Here is a 20,403-nt window from a genome sequence, read left to right as displayed (position 1 = left end):
CTAATAGGGTGTGAAAGAAGTGTTGGCTAAGATCCCTGCCATTCATTCATTCATTCATCCAACAAATATTCAACAAGCCCATACTGTACACCCAGCTCTGTGCTATGCACTAGAATAAAGAGACGAACAGACTCTAGTCTGGAAGCAATGCAAGTGCAGCTGCAAAAACTTCGTCTTGTAGCTGCTGTTCGTTTCCAGAGCTGTCTTCCCATTGGATCTCAAGAAGGTACTGAGGGTTTCTTTGCCATGGTGCTGGGCTGTTGGGTTTGATGAAAGAAAGGATGAAAGGAATAGATGAGTGGAGGACCTGGGGAAGTGTCCAAAGAAGGACTGTCTGCCTGGGTAGAATTTCCAGGGAAAACTCAAAAGAAATAAAGCAACCTCTTTATCCGGGCAAATAATGATTTAAAAGACGACATTAAAAAAATGACATTAAGTGCTTGCTCTGGGACTATTACAGTGGTATCCACTTTTCTTGCATTATATAGATTCTCTGGCAGGGTGGTCTGGGGCACACCCATCCTCATCTCTGGAACCTCATCAACGCACTGTTACGGGAAGAAAGCAAGGCGGGGCACTCAAGGCGCGGCCCCTGGGGGACGTCAGGCCAGCGGAACCGCGGGCCGGCAGCCGGCGAGCGCGCCCGGAGGCTTTTCGCCCGGACTCTCGCCCTAGCGACGCGCGCCTCGTTTCTAGGGGCGGAGGCGCTGGAGGCTGTGGAGCGTGCGAGCTGCAGATGTCCTCCGGCTCGGCGCTCCTCCTGCCTCCGCTCGCGGCCGGGCCATCCAGCCTATGGGTATGGAGCCCAAGGGAGAGGAGGGCCTCAGGAGGCGGGCGGGGAAGGCCCTAGAGCCCCGGGCCGCAGCCGCCCACCTGGCCGAAGCGAGGAGGGAGTTCCCAGGGCCCACCTCGGGTTGGGTGGCGCTAGATTCCCGCTTTGGGCGTCCCCCCTCACCTCCCTCCCATCCAAAATAAGCTTTGGCCTGCCGCGTGGACTGGACAAGGGGTATTTGTGATTTGAAGAGCCAGAAAGGAAGAACTGTACAGTTTGTCCCCCAAACTTGGAGGTGGGGAGGGCTGGCCTCGTACTGACTCCCTGAGTGACTCTGAGTAAGACCCTCTTATTCTCTGGGCCTCAGTTTCCCCTTTCTGTTCCATGACAGGGTTGAATAGGACCATCTCCCAGGCGCTTCCATGATGGTTTTCTGTTTGTCGTTTGGGTTAGATGCCTCGGTCTCCCAGAGTGTAGGGTAGATGTGTGCAGAGGGAGATCTGGGGAGAGGGAGGGAGATAGGAGATCAGCACTTACATGAACAGTGGACCAAGAGTCCAGGGAAATAAGGCCCAGTTCCGCAGTTCCGCCCCTGGGTGACCTTTAGCAAGTCACAACCCTCTGAGTCCCCGTTTCTTCATGGAGAATAACAGTTGGATATATGCTGGAGTCTATCAAGGAATATTGCACTGGAGAGTTAAAAGAGGATCCTCTGAGTTATGTGGAGGGTGGCCATTGGGCATCTCAAGGTCTTTGGAAAGCAGATTGGGGCAGAAATGGATCCTGGGATTCAGATTTAGGCCTGGTTCCATCTGGAACTAACAAGGACATCCAGAGCCAGAATTGGGTTTATAGCTTTCCCAAGTCCTCCGCAGCCCTTCCAGGCCTGAAATCCGGAACGGAGCTGGGTAACTGTTTCCTGAAGGCTTTATCGTCAGGCATTTTTCAAGGACCCTTGTATTGTTAGGTCCTTACAAGGCATCTTGCCAAGCAGACTCTTCACCTCAGTATGCCATTCATTCATTCAAGAGGTGTTTTCCTTGCATCCACTCTCCCAGACTATGCTTAAAGCACAGATACAAAAACAAACAAGACACTATTCCTCCTCTCAAGTATATTAAGTGTTTACAATATAAACCATGGAAGATAACTGAATAGTTTTTTGGTGTTTTTTTTTTCCCTGAGGAAGATTTGCCCCAAGCTAACATCAGCTGTCAGTCTTCCTCTTTTTGTATGTGAGCCTCCGCCACAGCATGGCCACTGACAGACAAGTGGTATAAGTCTGCCCCTGGGAACTGAACCCAGGCCACTGAAGTAGAGCTCACCAAACTTAATCACTAGGCCACTGGGGCTGTCCCTGAATAGTATTTTTATTTCTTAGATTTGTTATGAGACTTTCTACTCATAATAAGTTACAACGATGTGGACATTATACAGGTACATATACTTTTTTCTTGAGATTTTAAATTGTCTTGCTATATAATGTAGTAAATTTTTAGGCTTAGTGTGGTCAGTCACTCTGGTGAGGGGACGTAAGTGGCTTCAGTTTAATATCCTCCAGCCTCATTTATCCATGTGTATATGTTCTCTGAGTGTATTTATTATGTATGTTTAATATATATGTATTAAAAGTAGTAGTAATAGGGGTGAAATTACTTGTCTCGGTATTGCTATCACTGTTAGTCTAGCAATCATGCTAGTAGCCGTCGTTTACTAACGACAGTGTGCCAGGGTGAACGGAGGGCTTTCTATGCTACTTGTGTAGAGATGCAGGACGGTTTGCTGGGCAAGAGCAAGGCCTCTGGAGTCAGACTGCCTGGATTCAAGTTTCAGCTCTGCCACTTATTTGTGAACTTGGGCAAGTTATTTAACATCTCTGTGCCTTGCTTTTCTCACTTGCAAAAATGAGGCTAGTAACAGTATCTATCTTGGAGGCGTGTGGAGTAGATTAAATGAGTTAATAAATATGCAGCAGTTAAGACAGTGTCACCTCTTAAGTGCTATTTTTAATCTTCCCAGAAGCCCAGTGATAGAGAGATTATCCCATTTTACACAAAGGAGACAGAGAGCTTCAACAAGTTCCCCATTGGCCCCAGTAGAACTGTGATGCAGACCTGGTCTTAATTCCAATGCTAATGCACTTGATCAAATGTTATTCTGACTGTTCTGTGCTGCTCTTAGAATAAGAGCCGCTTCTTAGAACATTATACTATCGATGGATAATTAGAATATATTTATTTGAATTCTTAAAATAGAGTTGTTAAAAGGCAATAAAACATCTTCTTTGTGGATGTTTACAGTGGAAATTCTGGACTAGAAGTCAAGAGGTCTACCTAGTTATAATTTTGAGTAGATAATGTTTCTGCCATCATTCTCCAGATCTTTAAATAAAGAGTTTGTATGTGATCATTTTGAAAAGGTCTTCCATCTCAAATTCTATGATTCATACTTATCAAAGTATTATTTTAAACAGGAGAATTTGCCTTTGTGACAGAAACAGTAAGCTCTAAAGTAAGTGGTCACCTCTAAACATTTTTGAATGGAAGTACTATGAGTAAAATAAAAATGTTTAATGATGCATTTAAATATATCCTATTTTGCATTTTTAAAAATAGACATATAATTAACATTATGGTTTACTTTCCCTAACTATTGAAATGTGAGAGTGATAAAATCTTGGAATTTTGTAAGATATCTCTTTGTTTGGGAAAACTACACTTAACAATGTCTTTAATTAACAAGGTCCTTATTTACTTTTTAAATTTCCTTTCAGGGCAAACATATGCTTAGACAGAGAAGAGATTAATTTAAGCGTCTTCTCACTAATTACAGAGATTAGGAAGTGGCTACCTGAACTCTTTTCCAAAGGATAAACATTACAAAGCATTGAATACGGCAGTTCACCAAGAAGGTCCTATTGGTTTGGGGGTAAGTAATTCTAAAAGTCATCTTTTCCTTAGAATGTCCCTTGAATACTCTTCAGATGGCAAGGATGGCTCTCTGAAGATGCCAGCTAAGATCCAATCAGTTTCAAGCAGAGCCAGTCCATTTATAGCACCTGCAGTTTCCAGTGACCTAGATCTGTGGATGGCACCTGTCCTTAGTTTGCTGACAGTGTTGAAAAATGGGGTAGGCTGGCACACAGGAAGCCCTGCACGTCTCTCTATCCACAAACAATACAACATCCCAAGCTTTTTGAAAACTATCCTGGAATTTTTCCTGCCAGCACATCTTGTGCTTATTATAGAGAATTCTAGAATAGCTGAGCTGGAAGTGACCTTAGATTCACTACTTGACAATGAATGTTTTTGTCACACTGTGCAAGCCGTTTGAGGTACAACGACGATTATGACAGAGTCCTTCCTCTAAGGGAGCATATAGTCTGGTTAAAATCATCAAGTCTGGTGTCCCGATTTTACAGACGGGGAGGCTGAGGCGCAGAGTGGGGAGGGGAGGAACTCAAGGACACACAGTGAGCTGAGACAGAGCTGGGGCTAGAGCCCAGGCTCCTGATGCCACCCAGTGTCCTTTCCGTTGTGGTGTGCTTCTGTACTGGTTATCTATTCTTGTCAGGAGGTCAATTCTGGCAGCTTCTCAAAACGTAGGCCTAACTTCTGGATATTTTCTTAAGGGTACTGAGATGATGGAGGACAGCTTGTGAGTTTTAGCTGCTGTTCTCCCTGTAGACTGTTCTTCCTAGAGCTAGGCTCGCCGTGCCCGTAAGAAACTCATCTCCTGGAACTTGAAGCAGAGCCCCAGAAGAGATGGGGACTGGTGCTCCCACCTCCCCAGTTACTTTCCTGCGCCCTCTGGCGTCTCAGGGAACAGCTAGTTGCAGAGGACACATGACCCAGAGTAGCTGAGACTAGCCCCTACCTTCAGTCTCAGCAGATGTCCACGCTGGTCACCTCTTCCGGTTTCTCTCTCTTTTTTCTCCTCTGTTTCGCCAGCAACCAGTGTAGGACCTGCATGAGTTAGGTGCTTAGGAGGTATTTCCTGACTTAGTGTATGGATGAGCATCTCTGTTTCTTTCCAGTTCTACTTTGTTAGTTGTTGGGGATGATGCAAGTCAATCTGGAAAACATGTAATAATTCTTTTTTTTCCTAATATATCATCTGCTAATGACATTATTTGAGTTCTAGGTCAGTGGTTCTCAGACTTTTTGGGCTCAGGACTCCTTTTCACTCTTAAAAATTGTTGGGGACCTGAAAGAGCTTTTGTTTGTGTAGGTTATAGATTGGGTTCTGCTGTGCCACCTCCTGTTGACATTAAGACTGAGAACTTTTAAAAAAATACTTACTTATTAATCATTTAAAAATAATAATAATAAACTTGTTGCATGTTAACATAAATAAGTTTTATGAAAAATAAATATACTTTCCAAAACACAAAAAAATTTGATTGGAAAAGGGTGGTATTGTTTACATATTTGCAAAAACTCTAATGTTTGGCTTAAACAGAAGACATTTGGATTCTCATATCTGTTTCTGCATGCAGTCCATTGCAGAGTGTTGTTTGGGTTAAAGTGTAAGAAGAAAATTAGGTCTCCCAGAGAGTCATAGTTGGAAAAAGGAGGACCTCACAGATTCCCTGAAAGGTCTGAGGAGTCCCAGTGGTCCTCAGATCACGCTTTGAGAACTGCTGGTCTACGTCATTATCTAAGTTGTCTCATTATCTCTGGCATCTCATTCTCCCTACAGAGTAACCCCATGACCCTGGCACACTGATTAGAGAAATGTCACAGTGAAATTATCTTAAAACAGTCCAGCAAGCTAGGAAGGTTGTAAACTTCTAGAATAGGGGCTGGCCCTGTGGCCGAGTGGTTAAGTTCACGTGCTCCGCTGCGGCAGCCCAGGGTTTCGCCAGTTCGGATCCTGGGCGTGGACATGGCACCGCTCGTCAGGCCACGTTGAGGCGACGTCCCATGTGCCACAACTAGAAGGACCTGCAACTAGGATATACAACTATGGCCGGGGGGGATTTGGGGAGATAAAGCAGGAAAAAAAAAAAGAAGACTGGCAACAGTTGTTAGCTCAGGTGCCAATCTTTAAAAAAAAAAAGAAAAAACTTTTAGAATAACTAAGGCTCTTTTTCAAGAAGCTTCACCAGTGTAAATTATTTTTTATTTTCAAACACACACTCTTAGTATTTATTTTATTGTGGTAGAATACACATAATGTAAAATTTATTATTAGTGACATTTAGTACATAGACGGTGTTAATGCAACCAGCAGCACTGTCTAGTTCCAGAACATGTTCGTTACCCCAAAAGGAAGCTCTGTACCTGTTAAGTTGCCACTCCCTATTCCCCTGTGTCCCCAACCACTAATCTGCTTTCTGTCTCTATAGATTTACTGACTATGGATATTTCTTATAAATGGAATCATACAATATGTGGCCTTTTGTGTCTAGCTTCTTTCACTTAGTATCATGTTTTCAAGGTTCATCTATGTTATGTGTCAGTACTTCATTCCTTTTTATGGCTGAATAATATTCTGTTGTGTGGCTAGACCACATTTTGTTTATTCGTTCATCCATTGATGGGCGTTTGGGTGGTTTTCCCCTCTTGTCTTTTGTGAACAGCGCTGCCATGAACATGCACGTGTAAATTTTGGTTTAAATACCTGTTTTCAGTTCTTTTGGCTATATGCCCAGGAGTAGAATTGCTGGATCATATAGTAATTCTATGTTTAGCTTGTCGAGGAGCCACTTAGTATTTTTTTAATTAGTTTTGGTTTTGTTTTTGCTAATGCTTTATTATCGGGTGCATTCCCAGGGCCCTAAGAGTGAGGTAGGAAAAGGAGGAAAAGCAAATTATGATTTATCAGTCTTTCTCAGAGAAGAGTTATCTTTATGTAATCATGCTACCAGGACTGTGCCTAACAAAGTTCACAGGACGCATCTTTCTTCTTACTGACCAGCGAGCACTACTTCCAGCAGCCAGAAGGGATGCTGCTGCCCAGGAGCCGTCCGACACCAGCCCCTCCTCAGAAGGCTTCCTGTAGGCTCTGGGCCACGATGGGGAAACTGCAGAGCAAACTCAGACACAGCACTTATAAATACAGGTACAGCAGTCCTGCCCTGGGATCCCAAGTCTTGTCATGCCCCGTCAAAATTCTCCCCGGAAGAAAGAGGAGGCCCGGGGCAAGTGTTGACCTTCCCTGAATGGTCCATTTGCTCTGTTTTCTTTAGGATCAGAAACAGCTTATCGCTAGCATCTGCAGCCACACAGGGGGGCCCGGCGTCTTTGGGACGAAGCTCTAGTGTGAGCAAAGACTCCTGGCTTCTTGGCTTCAGGATTCCTCTTTATCAGATTCCAATCGTTCAGTCATTCTGAGCATTTTCAGAGTTAATAATACCATTTCTGGCAATGTCAGTGCGTCTCCTTTCTCTAACCTTTTCCGTCTTTCTCAGCCTGGCCTGAATTGCTCCCGTGGCTCACACTCGTTTTCCCCTCGCTCCACTGTGCACTCCCATACCATTGGGCCTCTCACTTCCATCCTCTCTTTAGCAGGCCTGATGGAATTATAGAAGAGAGAACTCAAACTAACGCTTTTCAAGAGTATAGCCCAGCTCACGTGGATACCGTCTCTGTTGTTGCTGCTCTGAACTCAGACCTTTGTGTCTCCGGAGGAAAAGATAAGGTGGGGTTTGCAGTGCTTCCCAGGGGACCAACTTACTGCCGAGAAGGGAAGATGTTTGGAAAGGAGGGGCTGGCTTTGCATTTCTGGCAGCAGTGTGGAGTAGAATGAAAATAGGAGCTTTAGAGTTAGAGAGACTGGGTTCAAATCTCTGCTCTGCCTCTTCCTGTTACTTTGGGAAAATCTTTTAGTTTTCTTGAGCTTCAGTCTCTTTATCTATTAAATGGGGATAATAATGCCAATCTCACAGGAGAGTTATAAGGATTAAATGGTAAGACGCTTCGCACTGTGCCAGACGCTTTTTATAAATGGCAAGAATTGTTATTCCAGCCAACCCATGTTTACATCTACACACAGACACCGGAGTTATTCGTCATCAAAAGGAGCCTTCTAGTCTCTTTTATGCTGCTCTTTTGCCAAAATCTCTACATTGGTGTGTGTCCTGAGTCCTCTGTTCTCTGTTTTGTCCTTCCTCCCACTGCCGCTTTGAATCTGGTTGCGCTCTCTCCCTCATATTTGGATCTATTGTCACACTCACGGCTAGGATATTGGCAGCAGAAATGTTGGTTCTTGTGTAGTAAATAATGCCTCTCATTTTCAGTAGCCTTTTAGAATCTTCAGATTCCATTTCCCACTATATTTCACTGACTCTAAGATGCACGTGTTTTCACATTTTAACACCTCTGAAATCAGTGTGCATCTAAAAATTGGAGACAAGGCATGGTTTCATACTTTAATCGGCAGTATTTTGTCTTAAAACCTCTATCGTCTTAGATGTAGGAAATGTTATTTCTTCGGTCCTCCCCTCGGAGGGGCGGACAGGCCAAGGATTATCCTCTTCATTTGCAGATTAAGAAACTGAGATTTGGCTGGGACGTGTGTCCCATGCTCCTTACCCTCCAGCACTGGACTGCGGTGACTGGCCTCGAGAAATCCTGTTAGGGAGAGAAATGCTTACGACAAAATATTAACGTGTATACCCGGAAAAAGGATAGAAAATTTTAGCAATGATTCTCTGGCAGATGGAACTATGGATGAGGTTTTTGGAAATTTTTAAAAAGTGCGATTTTTTCACAACAATGTGACTATACCTAACACTACTGAACTGTGCTTCTAAAAGCAATTAACATGGTAAATTAAAAAGAAAAACTAAAATAAAAATACGATCCAGTTAGGCAGAAAAAATCTTATCTCACGTAGAATGCTCCTTCAGCATCTACAACAGGAATCTCGACCCAAATCAATTCCCTCCGGGGAGTGTTAACCCAAAGCCATCAATGAGGCTCGGAGGAGTGGCCAGGGTCTCGGGGAGAGACAGGAATGCTCAGGAGGAAAGAAAAGAAACTCGAAGTCGTGGTTTGTGAGGAGAGACACAACATTAAACCCTAGCGCTTGAGGCAGGCCCCTTGATGAAGAGGGAGAAACTAGGCGGAGAATGAAATAAAGGCTGCTTGTTTCACGTAAATGAAAATTCAGTTAAACTAAAATATCTGACTGACTCTCTGCAGACAGTTGTGGCCTATAATTGGAAAACTGGAAATGTGGTGAAAAGGTTCAAAGGACACGAACGTGAGGTCACCAAGGTAATTGTCAAACGATTGTTATCATGGAGGGAACTGGGAACTGAGTAAAGGAATATCTGACAGCTCTAGATGGCAAGAGTGGTTGGATGTTCCCTCTTAAGGAAAAGTGCACGGGCTTCTTTTGAGGCTGTGAAGCTCTCCCCCAGGGAAAGCAGAGCAAGCCACTCGCTTGGCTGCTGTTACAGGTGGATTGGACACAGATTTTCGTTTGTTAAGCCTGTAACAGCTCAGATGGTCTCCCTGACCTGTCCTGATTTAACAGGGATATGCATTGAAGGCCTCCTGTGTGTTTACTATAGCTAGAAAAGTGATGGAATCTCTATGCTCTGGAACCTTCTAGTCAGGGAAATTTTTAAAAAGCCAATAACAGTTAAATAAAAATTAATTTGTTAGCATTACAGAGTAGAGTGAGCTTCCAGGAAAATTGATAGAGAAGGCCAATTTATTTAACTCTCCTCTCTGAAGTCCAGCTAAATGACCCACAAATTAAGGAGCAAACTCCATCGTAATGAAACTAGGCATCAGCCACAGTGCCACAGCACACAGTGTGGTATTTCCGTGCCGGATACAGGGCATTTTGAACCAGACTGAGAGAACACCGGGCTCTAACACACTTATCCCCAGTCCTTTTCCCATTTTAAAGTCCCATCAAACAAGCACACCAGAGTTTTCTTCCTGAGCAGGTATCCTGTGTTCACAAATCAGACCAGTTCTTCAGCGCCTCTCGTGACAGGACGGTCATGATGTGGGACTTGCACGGCTCCGTGCAACCGAGGCAGCACTTCTCTGGCCATGCCATGGTGGTCACTGGAGTGGCTGTGAGTCCAGGTAAAGTAAAGTGGATCTCTTCCCAACGCTGCTGTCCTTTCTGAAAAGCCCTGTTCCAGGTCCTTCTCACGGACTGTCTTCTTCCCATTGTTTCTAAAGACTCGTCACAGCTGTGCACTGGCTCCCGGGACAACAGCCTGCTTCTGTGGGATGTGGGGACCGGACAGTGTGTGGAGAGAGCTGCTGTCTCCAGGAACCTGGTAGGAACTCAAACTTGGTACAGAGCTGGGCAGCAGAAGGGAGCGTGGGGTGAGGGAAAGGGCCTGGGAGTGAGATCCAGAGACCCACAACCAGGCGTAGAGGCTTGGGTCCTAATGACGGCTCCCCCCAGCCCTCTGTCGGACCCTGGCCTCTCGGGGGTGTTGGAGTAGATGATCTCTTAAGGTCTCTGCTCCAGAGAATGACTCCACTAGTTTATATTGGAATTTTAAATGGTCTCCTCATTTATTCCTCCAAAACATAGTTATCCCATTTCTTCTGTGGGCCAGACACTGTACTAGGAGCGGGGTTAGTGACCCAGGACACAGTTGCTGTCCTGCAGGAGCTCACAGCTTCTGCTCTGTGTTCTGTGTATGTAACGTTGTGTGGAGAAGTGGGTATTACCTTTGGCTTTCTGTAGCATTCTCTCTGTTTATGAAGACCAGTGTTTTCTGTCAAGGACTGGTATATAAACTCCACAGCTTCTGGGGTCAGTCATACCTGGGTTCAAATCCTGGCTGCATCACTTTCTAGCTGTGTTGCTCCAAGAAAGTTACTTAAAGTCTCAGTATCTTCATTTATAAATGGGGAGAATGACATCTCCTGACATGGTGGGCATCAAATGTCAGTCATAGTCTTTGTTGCCAATTTTGGACACAGCTGTCAGTGGCAAGATGTGCTTGCCCTGTGCCCTCCGTACTTGTGGAAGTTGCTGGAAGAAAATCCTCCTACCTTGCGTGGTTTTGAAAACTGTTTCCTGCCTGTCCAGCAGGGGGCTGCTGGGCTACAGAGAAACAGGAACACTCTCCCTGCACCCTATGAGGCCTCAGGCTAGGGTTCCAGTGGTCCCACTTTAGAACAGGGCTGTTCTCCTTAGCTGCCATCAGGCACCGGTTCTGCAGCACGCGTTTGGATTTCAGACATGCTAAGAGTGCCTGCGTGCACTTTGGGACTCACAGCTGGCCCGGCTGCTGCCATTGCTGCTGCGAACCTGGGAGACGCAAGCAGAGCCTGACTGCTGGGCATCTCCACCCAGTGTGCTAGGTCAGCGTCCCTGAGAAGCGGTGCAGAGACGCCATGTAGCGTAGTTTACAGGAATTACAGCAGAGCAGGGACTTGGTGTGGCGAAGTTTGGACAGCTTTGCTTCTTCCAGGTCACTCACCTGTGCTGGGTCCCCAGAGAACCGTATGTCCTACAGACTTCTGAAGATAAAACCATCAGGTGGGCTAACTGCGCGGCAGGGAAGGTGTTTCTGGTGAAGGTTTGTGGCTCCCATGCTTCCCTGACTCCCTTCCCACTCTGCTCCTCTGTGTTGCGGTGCCCTTCTGCCCTCTGCCCCTCGCCGGGGCTGTGGCCTCTCTGATCTGGCCCTCTGGGTTGTCTGGGTGGAGGGTGAATGCCAGGAGGTCAGGCCAGGAAAAAGCCCCTGTTCTGGATGGTTTTGAAGCAGCCGCTTCTGCCTGCCCCCGCTGTGTGAACCTGTTCAGATGAACCCCAGGATCAGTCACCTGCTCGTCCCATCCCTTCAAGCCACCTGGCTCTGCGGGCTACCCCTGCTCAGCTGATGTGGTCACTCACCCAGCCCTCAGGGAAGCCCTCCCTGGGGAAGCAGGTCAGAATCACCATCACAGGCGTCAAATAAGTCATTCATTCTTAGGCTAGAAGCATGACTAGAAGCTTTGGATCTCAGAAGAGATTCTACTTAGAAAATGGTAGGAATGGGGCCAGCCTGGTGGCTCAGTGGTTAAGTTCACACGTTCTGCTTTGGTGGCCCGGGGTTCGCCGGTTCGGATCCCAGCTGCGGACGTGGCACCACTTGGCAAGCCATGCTGTGGCAGGCATCCCACATATAAAGTAGAGGAAGATGGGCACAGATGTTAGCTCAGGGCCAGTCTTCCTCAGCAAAAAGAGGAAGATTAGTGGCAGATGTTAGCTCAGGGCTAATCTTCCTCAAAACACACACACACACACACACACACACAAAGAAAGAAAGAAAGAGAGAGAGAGAGAGAGAAGTCCTTTAAATCTTGTATCTAGAATGGTGACTGCTTTTTTGTATCATAATAAGTATCTTTAAAAAAATTAAGTCATAAGCATAAAAATATCCTCTTGTCTGTTGAAAGCAGTATCCCAAAGGACCAAATTAACAAATTAACTTGTACAATTAAGATGCTTGCTCTAAATTCCTGTTAACTAGATCTCAAAATAGAAAGAACTCAAGTGTCATTCAATTTGGCTATTTCCTGCCAGCTTTGGAGTCTCTGAGATTGATCTGGTTCATGTTGCTGTTTTTAGGTAAATCATGGTGTTCCATTCTGACTGGCTGAAGCAGCAAAGAGCCCAGACTTTTATGTTAGCTGGCTATTACAGGTGTATTTCAGACACATTTACTACAAACTCACCTCCTGCTGTAATGTCTTTCAGATTATGGGACAGTCGGGGGCTACAGGTAGCTCATCAGTTTCCCACAAAGCAGCATATCCAGACCTACTGCGAGGCCAGTGAGGATGGACACATGTGCATCTCCTGCAGCAGTGGCTTTGGAGGGGAGGGCTGTGAAGCCACAGTAAGAGACAGTGTGGGATCCAGGGGTCTGGTTACTGACAAGTGTCTGACTTGCTCTGGCCTCGGGTCTATCCTGGGCTGTACAGGCAGGCTCTCCTGATGGCTCAGGCCTATCCCAAGTGCATGTTGTAAGTGATCCTTTGTATTCCAGAAGCTTCTCTCAAGAAACATCCATTAGCCTAGGGCTCTCTGGTCGTAGAAAAGAGGAATGGGATGAAGTCAAGTTAGGAAGGTGCTAGGGGCCAGCCCTGTGGCCTAGCAGTTAAGTTTGGTGCACTCCACTTGGGCGTGGCCCTACACCACTCGTCAGCAGCCATGCTGTGGTGGAGACCCACATACAAAATAGAGGAAGATTGGCACAGATCTTAGCTCAGGGCGAATCTTCCTCACCAAAAATAATAATAATAATAATAATAATAAATTTTTTTTAAAAAGATAGGAAAGTGCTACACACAGAACTGGCTTGCTAATGTCCCCACTCCCAGCAAAGCTTAGAAAAGAGAGGGACTGTTGGAGGAACCAGTTGTATTCCCATTGGTCAAGTGGTCACAGTCAAGGAGGGTCAAGCTCTTTAGGAAGTTTGAAGCTCCAGTGTTTGTCAAGGGCCGGCCCCAACTATTCCTAGGTGAAGAGTATCCGTTAAAAGGGTTATCTAGTATCCAAATTGAACAATTTACAATTCCTATTTTGTCAAACATTTATTATGTGCTGGGCACTGGTGTGAGCACATTACATGCATTATCTCATTTAATCCTTAAAACAACCTCGTGGGGCCGGCCCGGTGGCACAGCGGTTAAGTTCGCACATTCTGCTTTGGCGGCCCGGGGTTTGCCGGTTTGGATCCTGGGTGCGGACCTACACACCGCTTGTCAGGCCATGCTGTGGAAGGCGTCCCACATATAAAGTAGAGGAAGATGGGCACAGATGTTAGCCCAGGGCCAGTCTTCCTCAGCAAAAAGAGGAGGATTGGCAGCAGGTATTAGCTCAGAGCTAATCTTCCTCAAAAAAAAAAAAAGTCCTAAAAAAAAAAAACCTCGTGAGTTAAGTACTACTATAATTCCTATTTTACCATGAGAAAATGGAGGCATGGCAAGTTGCAATCTCTAGCACAAGACCACAACGCTAGTAAGTGGTAGGTTGAGGTGTTGAGTCCCAGGCTGTTGATGTAGCGTCTCTTCTCCAAGCTAAGTGTTTCCAGCTCCTACCGCTGTCCCTTGGATGACACGGTCTCCAGCGATTTCGTTAGTTTTTGGACACAGTTCAGTTTGCTCTCCTCCCTGAACGTTATTCGCCAGGTGTGGTCTGATCTGTGTCAACATGAGTGGGACTAGTGGGACTATTGCCTCCCGTGTTGTGGACTCTGGTCTTCATATAGCAAAGGGCAACGTCTAGGCATTAAACCAGGAGGTCTGCGCCTGTATGTACTTGTGAGAAGGACCCCACAGGACCCACAGACGCCAAGAGGCTGATATAGGGCAGCTCTTGAGCTGTTGTAGAAAGTCGGCAACCCCAGACTGTCCCATCATGCTGGAGGACTTGGAACTTTCACTTCCCTAACCATGGTGTTACGGAGGAAAGCAACAACCCTTCTGGCACTTCCTTAACCAGGGTTGTTTGAGACATAGTTGATGCTTAAAATAATCACGGGATGGATGGATGGTTGTGGGTGGGATGGAGATAAGGGGTGGCTATATGAGTAGGTAAGCGGAGGGAGTAAGAGGATCCTGAGAGGGTGGGAGATGGATGTCAGTGAAGGAAGCATGTATGAAGCTAGAGAGATACGTATGCATGAGCTAGCCTATCTATGACATTACTTTGCAGTTGTGGGACCTAAGGCAGACACGGAACAGAATACGCGAGTATAAGGGGCACTTCCAGACTGTTGCATCCTGTGTCTTTCTACCAAGAGCATTGGCCTTGATGCCTGTCGTTGCTACCTCATCACATGACTGCAGGGTGAAGATTTGGAACCGAGATACTGGAGGTAAGCGCCTGCTGTTAGTGCATCTCTGAGATACGTGAAGTCCTAAAGGCTTCCTTAAAACTCCTTCGTTCCATTGCTCAGCATGTAGAGAGCCACCCATGTCCCGCCACTGTCTAGTCCCCTGGTGGTTAAGAGATGACAGCACGATGCCAGAAGGTCTGTTCCACCTCTGCTTAAAAGCCGTCCCCACATAACCCCTGGCATCACGTTGTACAGAGTCATTCCTGAGAGCTCAAATGCATTTGGCTCTTATATTATTTCTACCTGAAGTTTCTCATCAGGTTTTAACTTGTGATGCTGAGAATGTCGGGAAAAGAGAACAAGAACTGCCAGTTTGAAATTCATTTTTCAAGGACTAAAATGAGAGCCTCAGTTCTTGGTGGGGGTGAGGTGGAGTAAGGATAGCCTCAGAGAGACCCTGCTCTGTCCTGACCCCGCAGCTGAGGTTTGAGATCGCAGTAAGGTCATGACATTTGAAGGCCCCGGAGAAAACGCTGTCTTAGGGAACACAGCTCCCCAGAGTCCTCGATGCTGCGGTGTGCCGGAGACAGCTCCTACTGCCGATTGTTAAATATTCAGGAATATTTGATACGGTCGTGGTGGGAGTATTTACACCACGAAAACTGGCAAATGCTATGAATAAAGGTGGTTGCTTTTTTTCTTCGAGAAAGCCGATTTACCAGCACCCCGCTGGCTACATGCTGTTCTGTCCTGGAGACAGGGTTCTGCCAGACACAGGAATTGCATTAGTTTAGAGAACCTCAAACCAGATCCCTTCTATAGTAATCTCCCGAAACTCAGCTCCCCAGCAGGGGAGGACAGGGTAGTCCCTTCAGAGAAAAGATGTAGGATCATGCCTAGTGGCACACGAGCCAAACTTCCACAGTCGGGACAGCCCTGCCTTACCGTCACCTGGGGTTGCCCACTCCAACCACCCGGGTGTGACAGTTGTGGACAGTGGGGAGAGCGGCTATTTCACATTCAGTGATCATAAACCTGAGACCAGCGGGAACCAGGTCTGAAAGTGTGGCCCTGCCCACCAGGTGTGCGCCTGTGGTTCTTGGAAGAGCAGCCTCCAAGATGCAGGTGGAGGGAGACTGGCAGCTGAACCCCCCCAGACTGTCCCTCAGGTCCCCCCCTTATCCTCCGTCTTGAAGGGAGCGAGACCCCGGGATGCCAGCAGCTGCAGATCAGTATCCTCATCTGCTTTGCTCTGCCCGGCCCCTGCTTTGTTCCTGGGCAGGTAACGAGGGCAGCTTTTTACCTTGTCCTTGCAAGTGAGGCCCTGATTGTCTGAACACACTTGTAGGTGGTATACATCCTGTTAGGCCCCTGTGCCATCTCTGTAGGGTTGACCCAAGTTCTGACTTCCCCGCTGGGGCCCGTTCCTTGAAGCACGCGGTGCCCCTCTTATCTGAGTGAGATCCGAGTGGCACTTGCTTTCTTTACGTGCATTTCTCACAAAAGACGTTGCACTCTTGGCCTCACCTGCTGGTTGCCCTTTCTCCCCCAGCCTGCCTTTCCACCTTGTCTCTGGATGGATCGGGACCTTTGACTTCCCTGGCTGTTGGCGACACCAGGTCCTTGTTGTGTGCAAGTTTCAGCAGAGGAATTCACTTACTCAGAGTGGACCACGGCCCAGGGCTGGAGCTGCGGGAAGTGGCAGCATTCTGAGGCCAAGAGACGTTCACCTGACAATAGCAAACTGCGGCCCCTCCTTTCTCAGTGTGGCTTTGTTTTTCCGTGTGACCTCGAGGGGAGGGCGATGTGGGGCTGAGGCTCTTTGTTTCGGTTCATTTGGAAGGTATATCAGTGTCAGAAGTCAATTTAAGTCCAGTGGTTGATAATCAGGTGCGTGCAGAGTTTAGAAACATGGAGGTAAACAAAGTTTTCATCTAAGTTAAATCCAAATGCAATTTTTAGTGAACTTTTGGGACTGCTCTTCAAAAAAACAAGTCTTTGGCTCAAACTGATAACCTGTAGGTATAAGAGAAAGAGGCCTCTGAGAGTCAGCACGCAGGGTCTGAGTCTGAGTCCATTGATCTGACCTTTTCCAGGACTCCACAAAAGAAAAAAACACAGGAGGGAGAGAAACTCTGTTTTGGTTGCCTCCCAATTATCTAGATGGGAGAGAATAGTGCAGCCCCATAGAGGAAACGGATTGCAGACATGGGATGGAGCTCCAGTCAGCAACGTAAAGAATCAGTTGGGCAAGAAAGCCAAAGCCTCAGCTTCTACTGGGAGTAGCCACAGAGTGGGGGGGGTGGCACAGGCTGCCTGCTCCTGGTGCCTGCCTGCATGGTGCTGAGGTCGTGTGAAAATAAGACCTGGCATGGCTCGAAGCGCCTGACAACCACAGGGCCTTGTCCAGGGTTGTGGGAGTCGTCAGACCTGTTCTGCAGATGAGAAAATGGAGAAGTTCTGAGATCGAGGCGAAAAAATTTCATTTGTACATTTTAATAGTTTTATATAAACCCTTTCTTGGGAATGGCCAGCGTGAGGCAAACGGAATCTCTGCAATAATAGAACGTAGAAGAAAAAATAGAGAATGGACTCACCTGGGCGCCACTGAGGCCCCTCAGTGAGGAGGGGCAGGGTGCTCGGGTCTGCCCGTGTGGCCCCCGGGTCAGTCCCCAGCCTGGTGCTCACAAGCCCATCTTCCTCCAGTGAAACGAGAGCCCCTCGTCCCTTGAGGCGAGCCCACCGGGAAGGCAGCTGAGGCCTGGAGGTTCCCTCCTGAGGAATCCCAGCCAAGGAAGGATTTTGCATTTGTCTTCTCTGGGCCCTGCCAGTGCCTGACACCCGGGCAGACAGGCTTCTTGTCTCCCTCCTGCTCCTCTTTAGGGCCAGCTCCCGTGCGCCGTCTCTGCTGACTGGGCAGGAGAACCTTAAGCTAGGCCACAGCGGCAGGCCTGAGTTTGAATCTCCGCTTCTCCACTTAGCTGGATGAGCTTGGGCAAGTTATAAAGTCTCAGTTTCCTCACTGATAATATGGAGCTCATAATCATAGGTTCCTCACAGGGCCGCTCTGAGGACTGGACGTGACTATCAAATGCCAAGCAAGGTAGTGGGAGCTTACAAATGGCAGCCAGTTGTTGACTGCCCTCTGTGCGGACTAAACGCTCTCCTTTCCACACAAAACGTTTACCGTTCCTTCGCCCATTCTCCTTTGGTCTTGTTTTCTAAACCTGTAGTCGTTGTTCAGCTTCCCTTTGATTCCTTTGGCCATGGATCTTTGAGCTCTGGAGGGACGGGCGGTGGTGGCAGAGGAAGCTGCTTCACCAGGCACCTGCGGACGGCTGAATCCGTTTCTTCTCAGTACAGCTCTTCCTCCCATTTGACGGATGAGGAGGCAGAGGCCAGGGACATCCAATCCTTTGGATGGTAGGTAGGAAGCGGGAGAACAGATTTGAATCTGAGTCTGCCTGACTCAAAGCCAGGATATTTTCCTCCCCACCCCTTTGCCTTTGCATGATGTCACAAAGTTCGTGATAGAGATTTACAGACCATGACATTGTTTGTGTATTTTCTAGACCAGTTTGTTAACGTTTTGGCTCCAAGGAGATCCTCCTGGCCAAGTGCCTGGGAGCAGTAGACAAGGCGCCTCAGGGAAAGTCCTCACGTATCCTGAACTTTAGTGCTGTGGCCAACCCTTCCTTCCAGAAGGAGGACAGCAGTATGTCAGAAAATCCAAGGGAGCGGGTTGGGAGGGGTCCCAAGGAAGGGAGCAGGCTGCTGTGGGAGGGAGAATCCTCGTGAGAAAACAGGCCTCTGATCCCTTAGCAGGTTCCACTACCAATAAAGTTGTTGCCCTAAACTCTACATGTGTGTTTGGTGTAAAAATTCCTTATCTGTGGATTGTAAGTAGAAAATGGATTAATACATTTTTATAGGATTTTTTAGTCTTATATGCCTTAATCAGGTATTCTCAGCACCTAAAATACAGGCTGCTAAAATGCATTCATTCCTTCATTGAACACTCAGTGAACACTTCACTTTAGAGGCTGCCCCTCTAAAATCATAGAAAGGAATTTTCCAGAGACGGTTGACGTTTCCAGGAAAGTATATAAGCCCTTGGAATCTGGCCAATTATATATTTAAAATTTAAAGAAATGTATATATTTACTTATAGATTTATAATTTAAATATATTTATATATTTAAGGAAAATGAGTGATGGTTATTAATGGCCTTCATTTTGACACAGGAGTTGAAACGTAGAACTCAGGTCACTTGGTGGTTGTTTTTTTTTTGAGGAAGATTAGCCACGAGCTGACATACACTGCCAATCCTCCTCTTTTTGCTGAGGAAAATTGGCCCTGAGCTAACATCTGTGCCCATCTTCCTCTACTTTATATATGGGATGCCTGCCACAGCATGGCTTGCCAAGCGGTGCCATGTCCGCACCCGGGATCTGAACCTGTGAACCCCAGGCCACTGAAGTAGAACATGCGAACTTAACCACTGCGCCACCCAGCTGGCCCCTAGTTGGTGTTTTTAATCTTTTAACACTGAGAGAAAAGGAACATAGCTATTTCTGAGTAGCCTTTTGAAAACATAATTATTAAAAAAAAACAGCTTCATCATTGAAAATGTGGCAGACAGCTAGTTATTTCCTGAAATTGGCACAGGCTGCCCAGCTAAGACTACATTCCCAGCCAGGCATGGCCATGAGAATGAATGCTTGTCTCTGGATTGTGAGTGGAAGTGATGTGTGTAACTTCCACCTTATTAGCTTGAAAGGAACGTGTTCATCCGGGATTACCCCTCTGAGTCCATTCCTGCCAGCTGGAATACACACTGCCAGGAGCAGCTTCGACTGTTCAGATGAGGACAAGGTGATGGAACAGCAAGAGAGAAGGAAGCTGGGGCCCCAAATAACCTCGAGGAGCTGAGCTGCTCCAACAGCCTCATCAACTGTGACCTGAGAGAGAAAGGCACTTCATTCTTTTTAAGCCACTGTCTGTATTTTTAACTTTTAATTCCACTATAGCAATCATAAACCATGTCAGATATCTTAAGTTCACGGCTCGCTGAGTTTTCCTCCACTGAACACACTGCAGTAACCAGTAGCTAGATGGAAAAGCGTAGAACACCCAGGGACCCAGGTGGTCTCCCTCCGCCTCCCCTCCAGGCCTACCTGCCAAGGAATTTGTAACAGCGTATGTCAGTTTTGTCTGCTTTTCTACTTTATATAAATGGAATCATATTCTATTGTAGTAGATGGAAGATATGGCCTTAAATTTCTCCCACCCCTTTATGTGTGACCCTTTGCAAGGTGACTTCTCACCGATAGGTAGGATCGTTTCTCCACCCGGATCTGTGCTGGTCTTTTGACTTGGTTGGACCGATAGAATGCAGAGGGATGAACCTCCGCTGGTGCTGAGGCGAGGCCCTGAGAGGCTGGCAGCCTCACTGTCTCCCTTTGGAGTGCCGCTCTGAGATCGCTGTGTCAGGGAGGCGACCGGGCCACGTGGAGAAGAACTGAGCACCACCACACAGGTGAACAAGGTCGCCATGGCCCTTCCAGCCCTGCCAGACCTGCACTGAACGCAGCCGCAGATGAAGTCAGGAGAGAAACTGCACAGCTACCCCACAGAATCGTGAACAATAAGAAACCGATGTTTGAAGATGCCAAGTTTCGGGATAGTTCGCTCTGCAGCAATAGATTTAAGTGAAACAGTGTGTACCCTCATTTTTGGTTTTTGCTCAACACATTTGTAGAATTGATTCTTAGTGTTGCATGTAGTTGAATATCCTTCCTTCTCATTGCTGTCTAATATTCTATTGGGTGAAAATATTATAATTTATCCTTTAAAACACTGATGGGC

General features: G+C 46.8%; 1 protein-coding gene across 5 annotated transcripts; it reads left to right on the top strand.

Annotated features, from left to right (window-relative positions):
* Window positions 1-680: 680 nt before the first annotated feature.
* WDR31 (WD repeat domain 31) lies at window positions 681-17,138 on the top strand. 5 transcript variants are annotated; one of them, XM_046644881.1, is made up of 12 exons: window positions 681-796; window positions 2,154-2,209; window positions 3,605-3,700; window positions 6,695-6,838; window positions 7,288-7,417; window positions 8,923-8,997; window positions 9,681-9,825; window positions 9,925-10,025; window positions 11,178-11,245; window positions 12,449-12,590; window positions 14,411-14,573; window positions 16,087-17,138. In XM_046644881.1, exons 4-12 carry the CDS (start codon window positions 6,723-6,725, stop codon window positions 16,245-16,247), a joined length of 1,101 nt encoding a protein of 366 aa, XP_046500837.1. In that variant the 5' UTR covers window positions 681-796; window positions 2,154-2,209; window positions 3,605-3,700; window positions 6,695-6,722; the 3' UTR covers window positions 16,248-17,138. The 5 variants fall into 5 exon arrangements, with proteins under 5 accessions (XP_046500837.1, XP_046500818.1, XP_046500845.1 ...); XM_046644862.1 differs by having other exon boundaries at window positions 7,285-7,417; XM_046644889.1 differs by lacking the exon at window positions 8,923-8,997 and having other exon boundaries at window positions 7,285-7,417.
* Window positions 17,139-20,403: the final 3,265 nt, after the last annotated feature.

The sequence above is a fragment of the Equus quagga genome, chromosome 1, assembly GCF_021613505.1.
Source record: "Equus quagga isolate Etosha38 chromosome 1, UCLA_HA_Equagga_1.0, whole genome shotgun sequence".
Taxonomy (NCBI): domain Eukaryota; kingdom Metazoa; phylum Chordata; class Mammalia; order Perissodactyla; family Equidae; genus Equus; species Equus quagga.
This window is presented reverse-complemented; position numbering and strand designations above follow the sequence as displayed.

What these genes read in the sequence shown, in the direction of transcription:
- WDR31 (XM_046644862.1), top strand. Translation starts at nt 6,723, where the DNA reads ATGCTGCTGCCCAGGAGCCGTCCGACACCAGCCCCTCCTCAGAAGGCT. An exon ending in CTGCTGTCTCCAGGAACCTG is followed by an intron (nt 10,026 to 11,177) that starts GTAGGAACTCAA and finishes TGCTTCTTCCAG; the next exon opens with GTCACTCACCTGTGCTGGGT. An exon ending in TCTGAAGATAAAACCATCAG is followed by an intron (nt 11,246 to 12,448) that starts GTGGGCTAACTG and finishes AATGTCTTTCAG; the next exon opens with ATTATGGGACAGTCGGGGGC.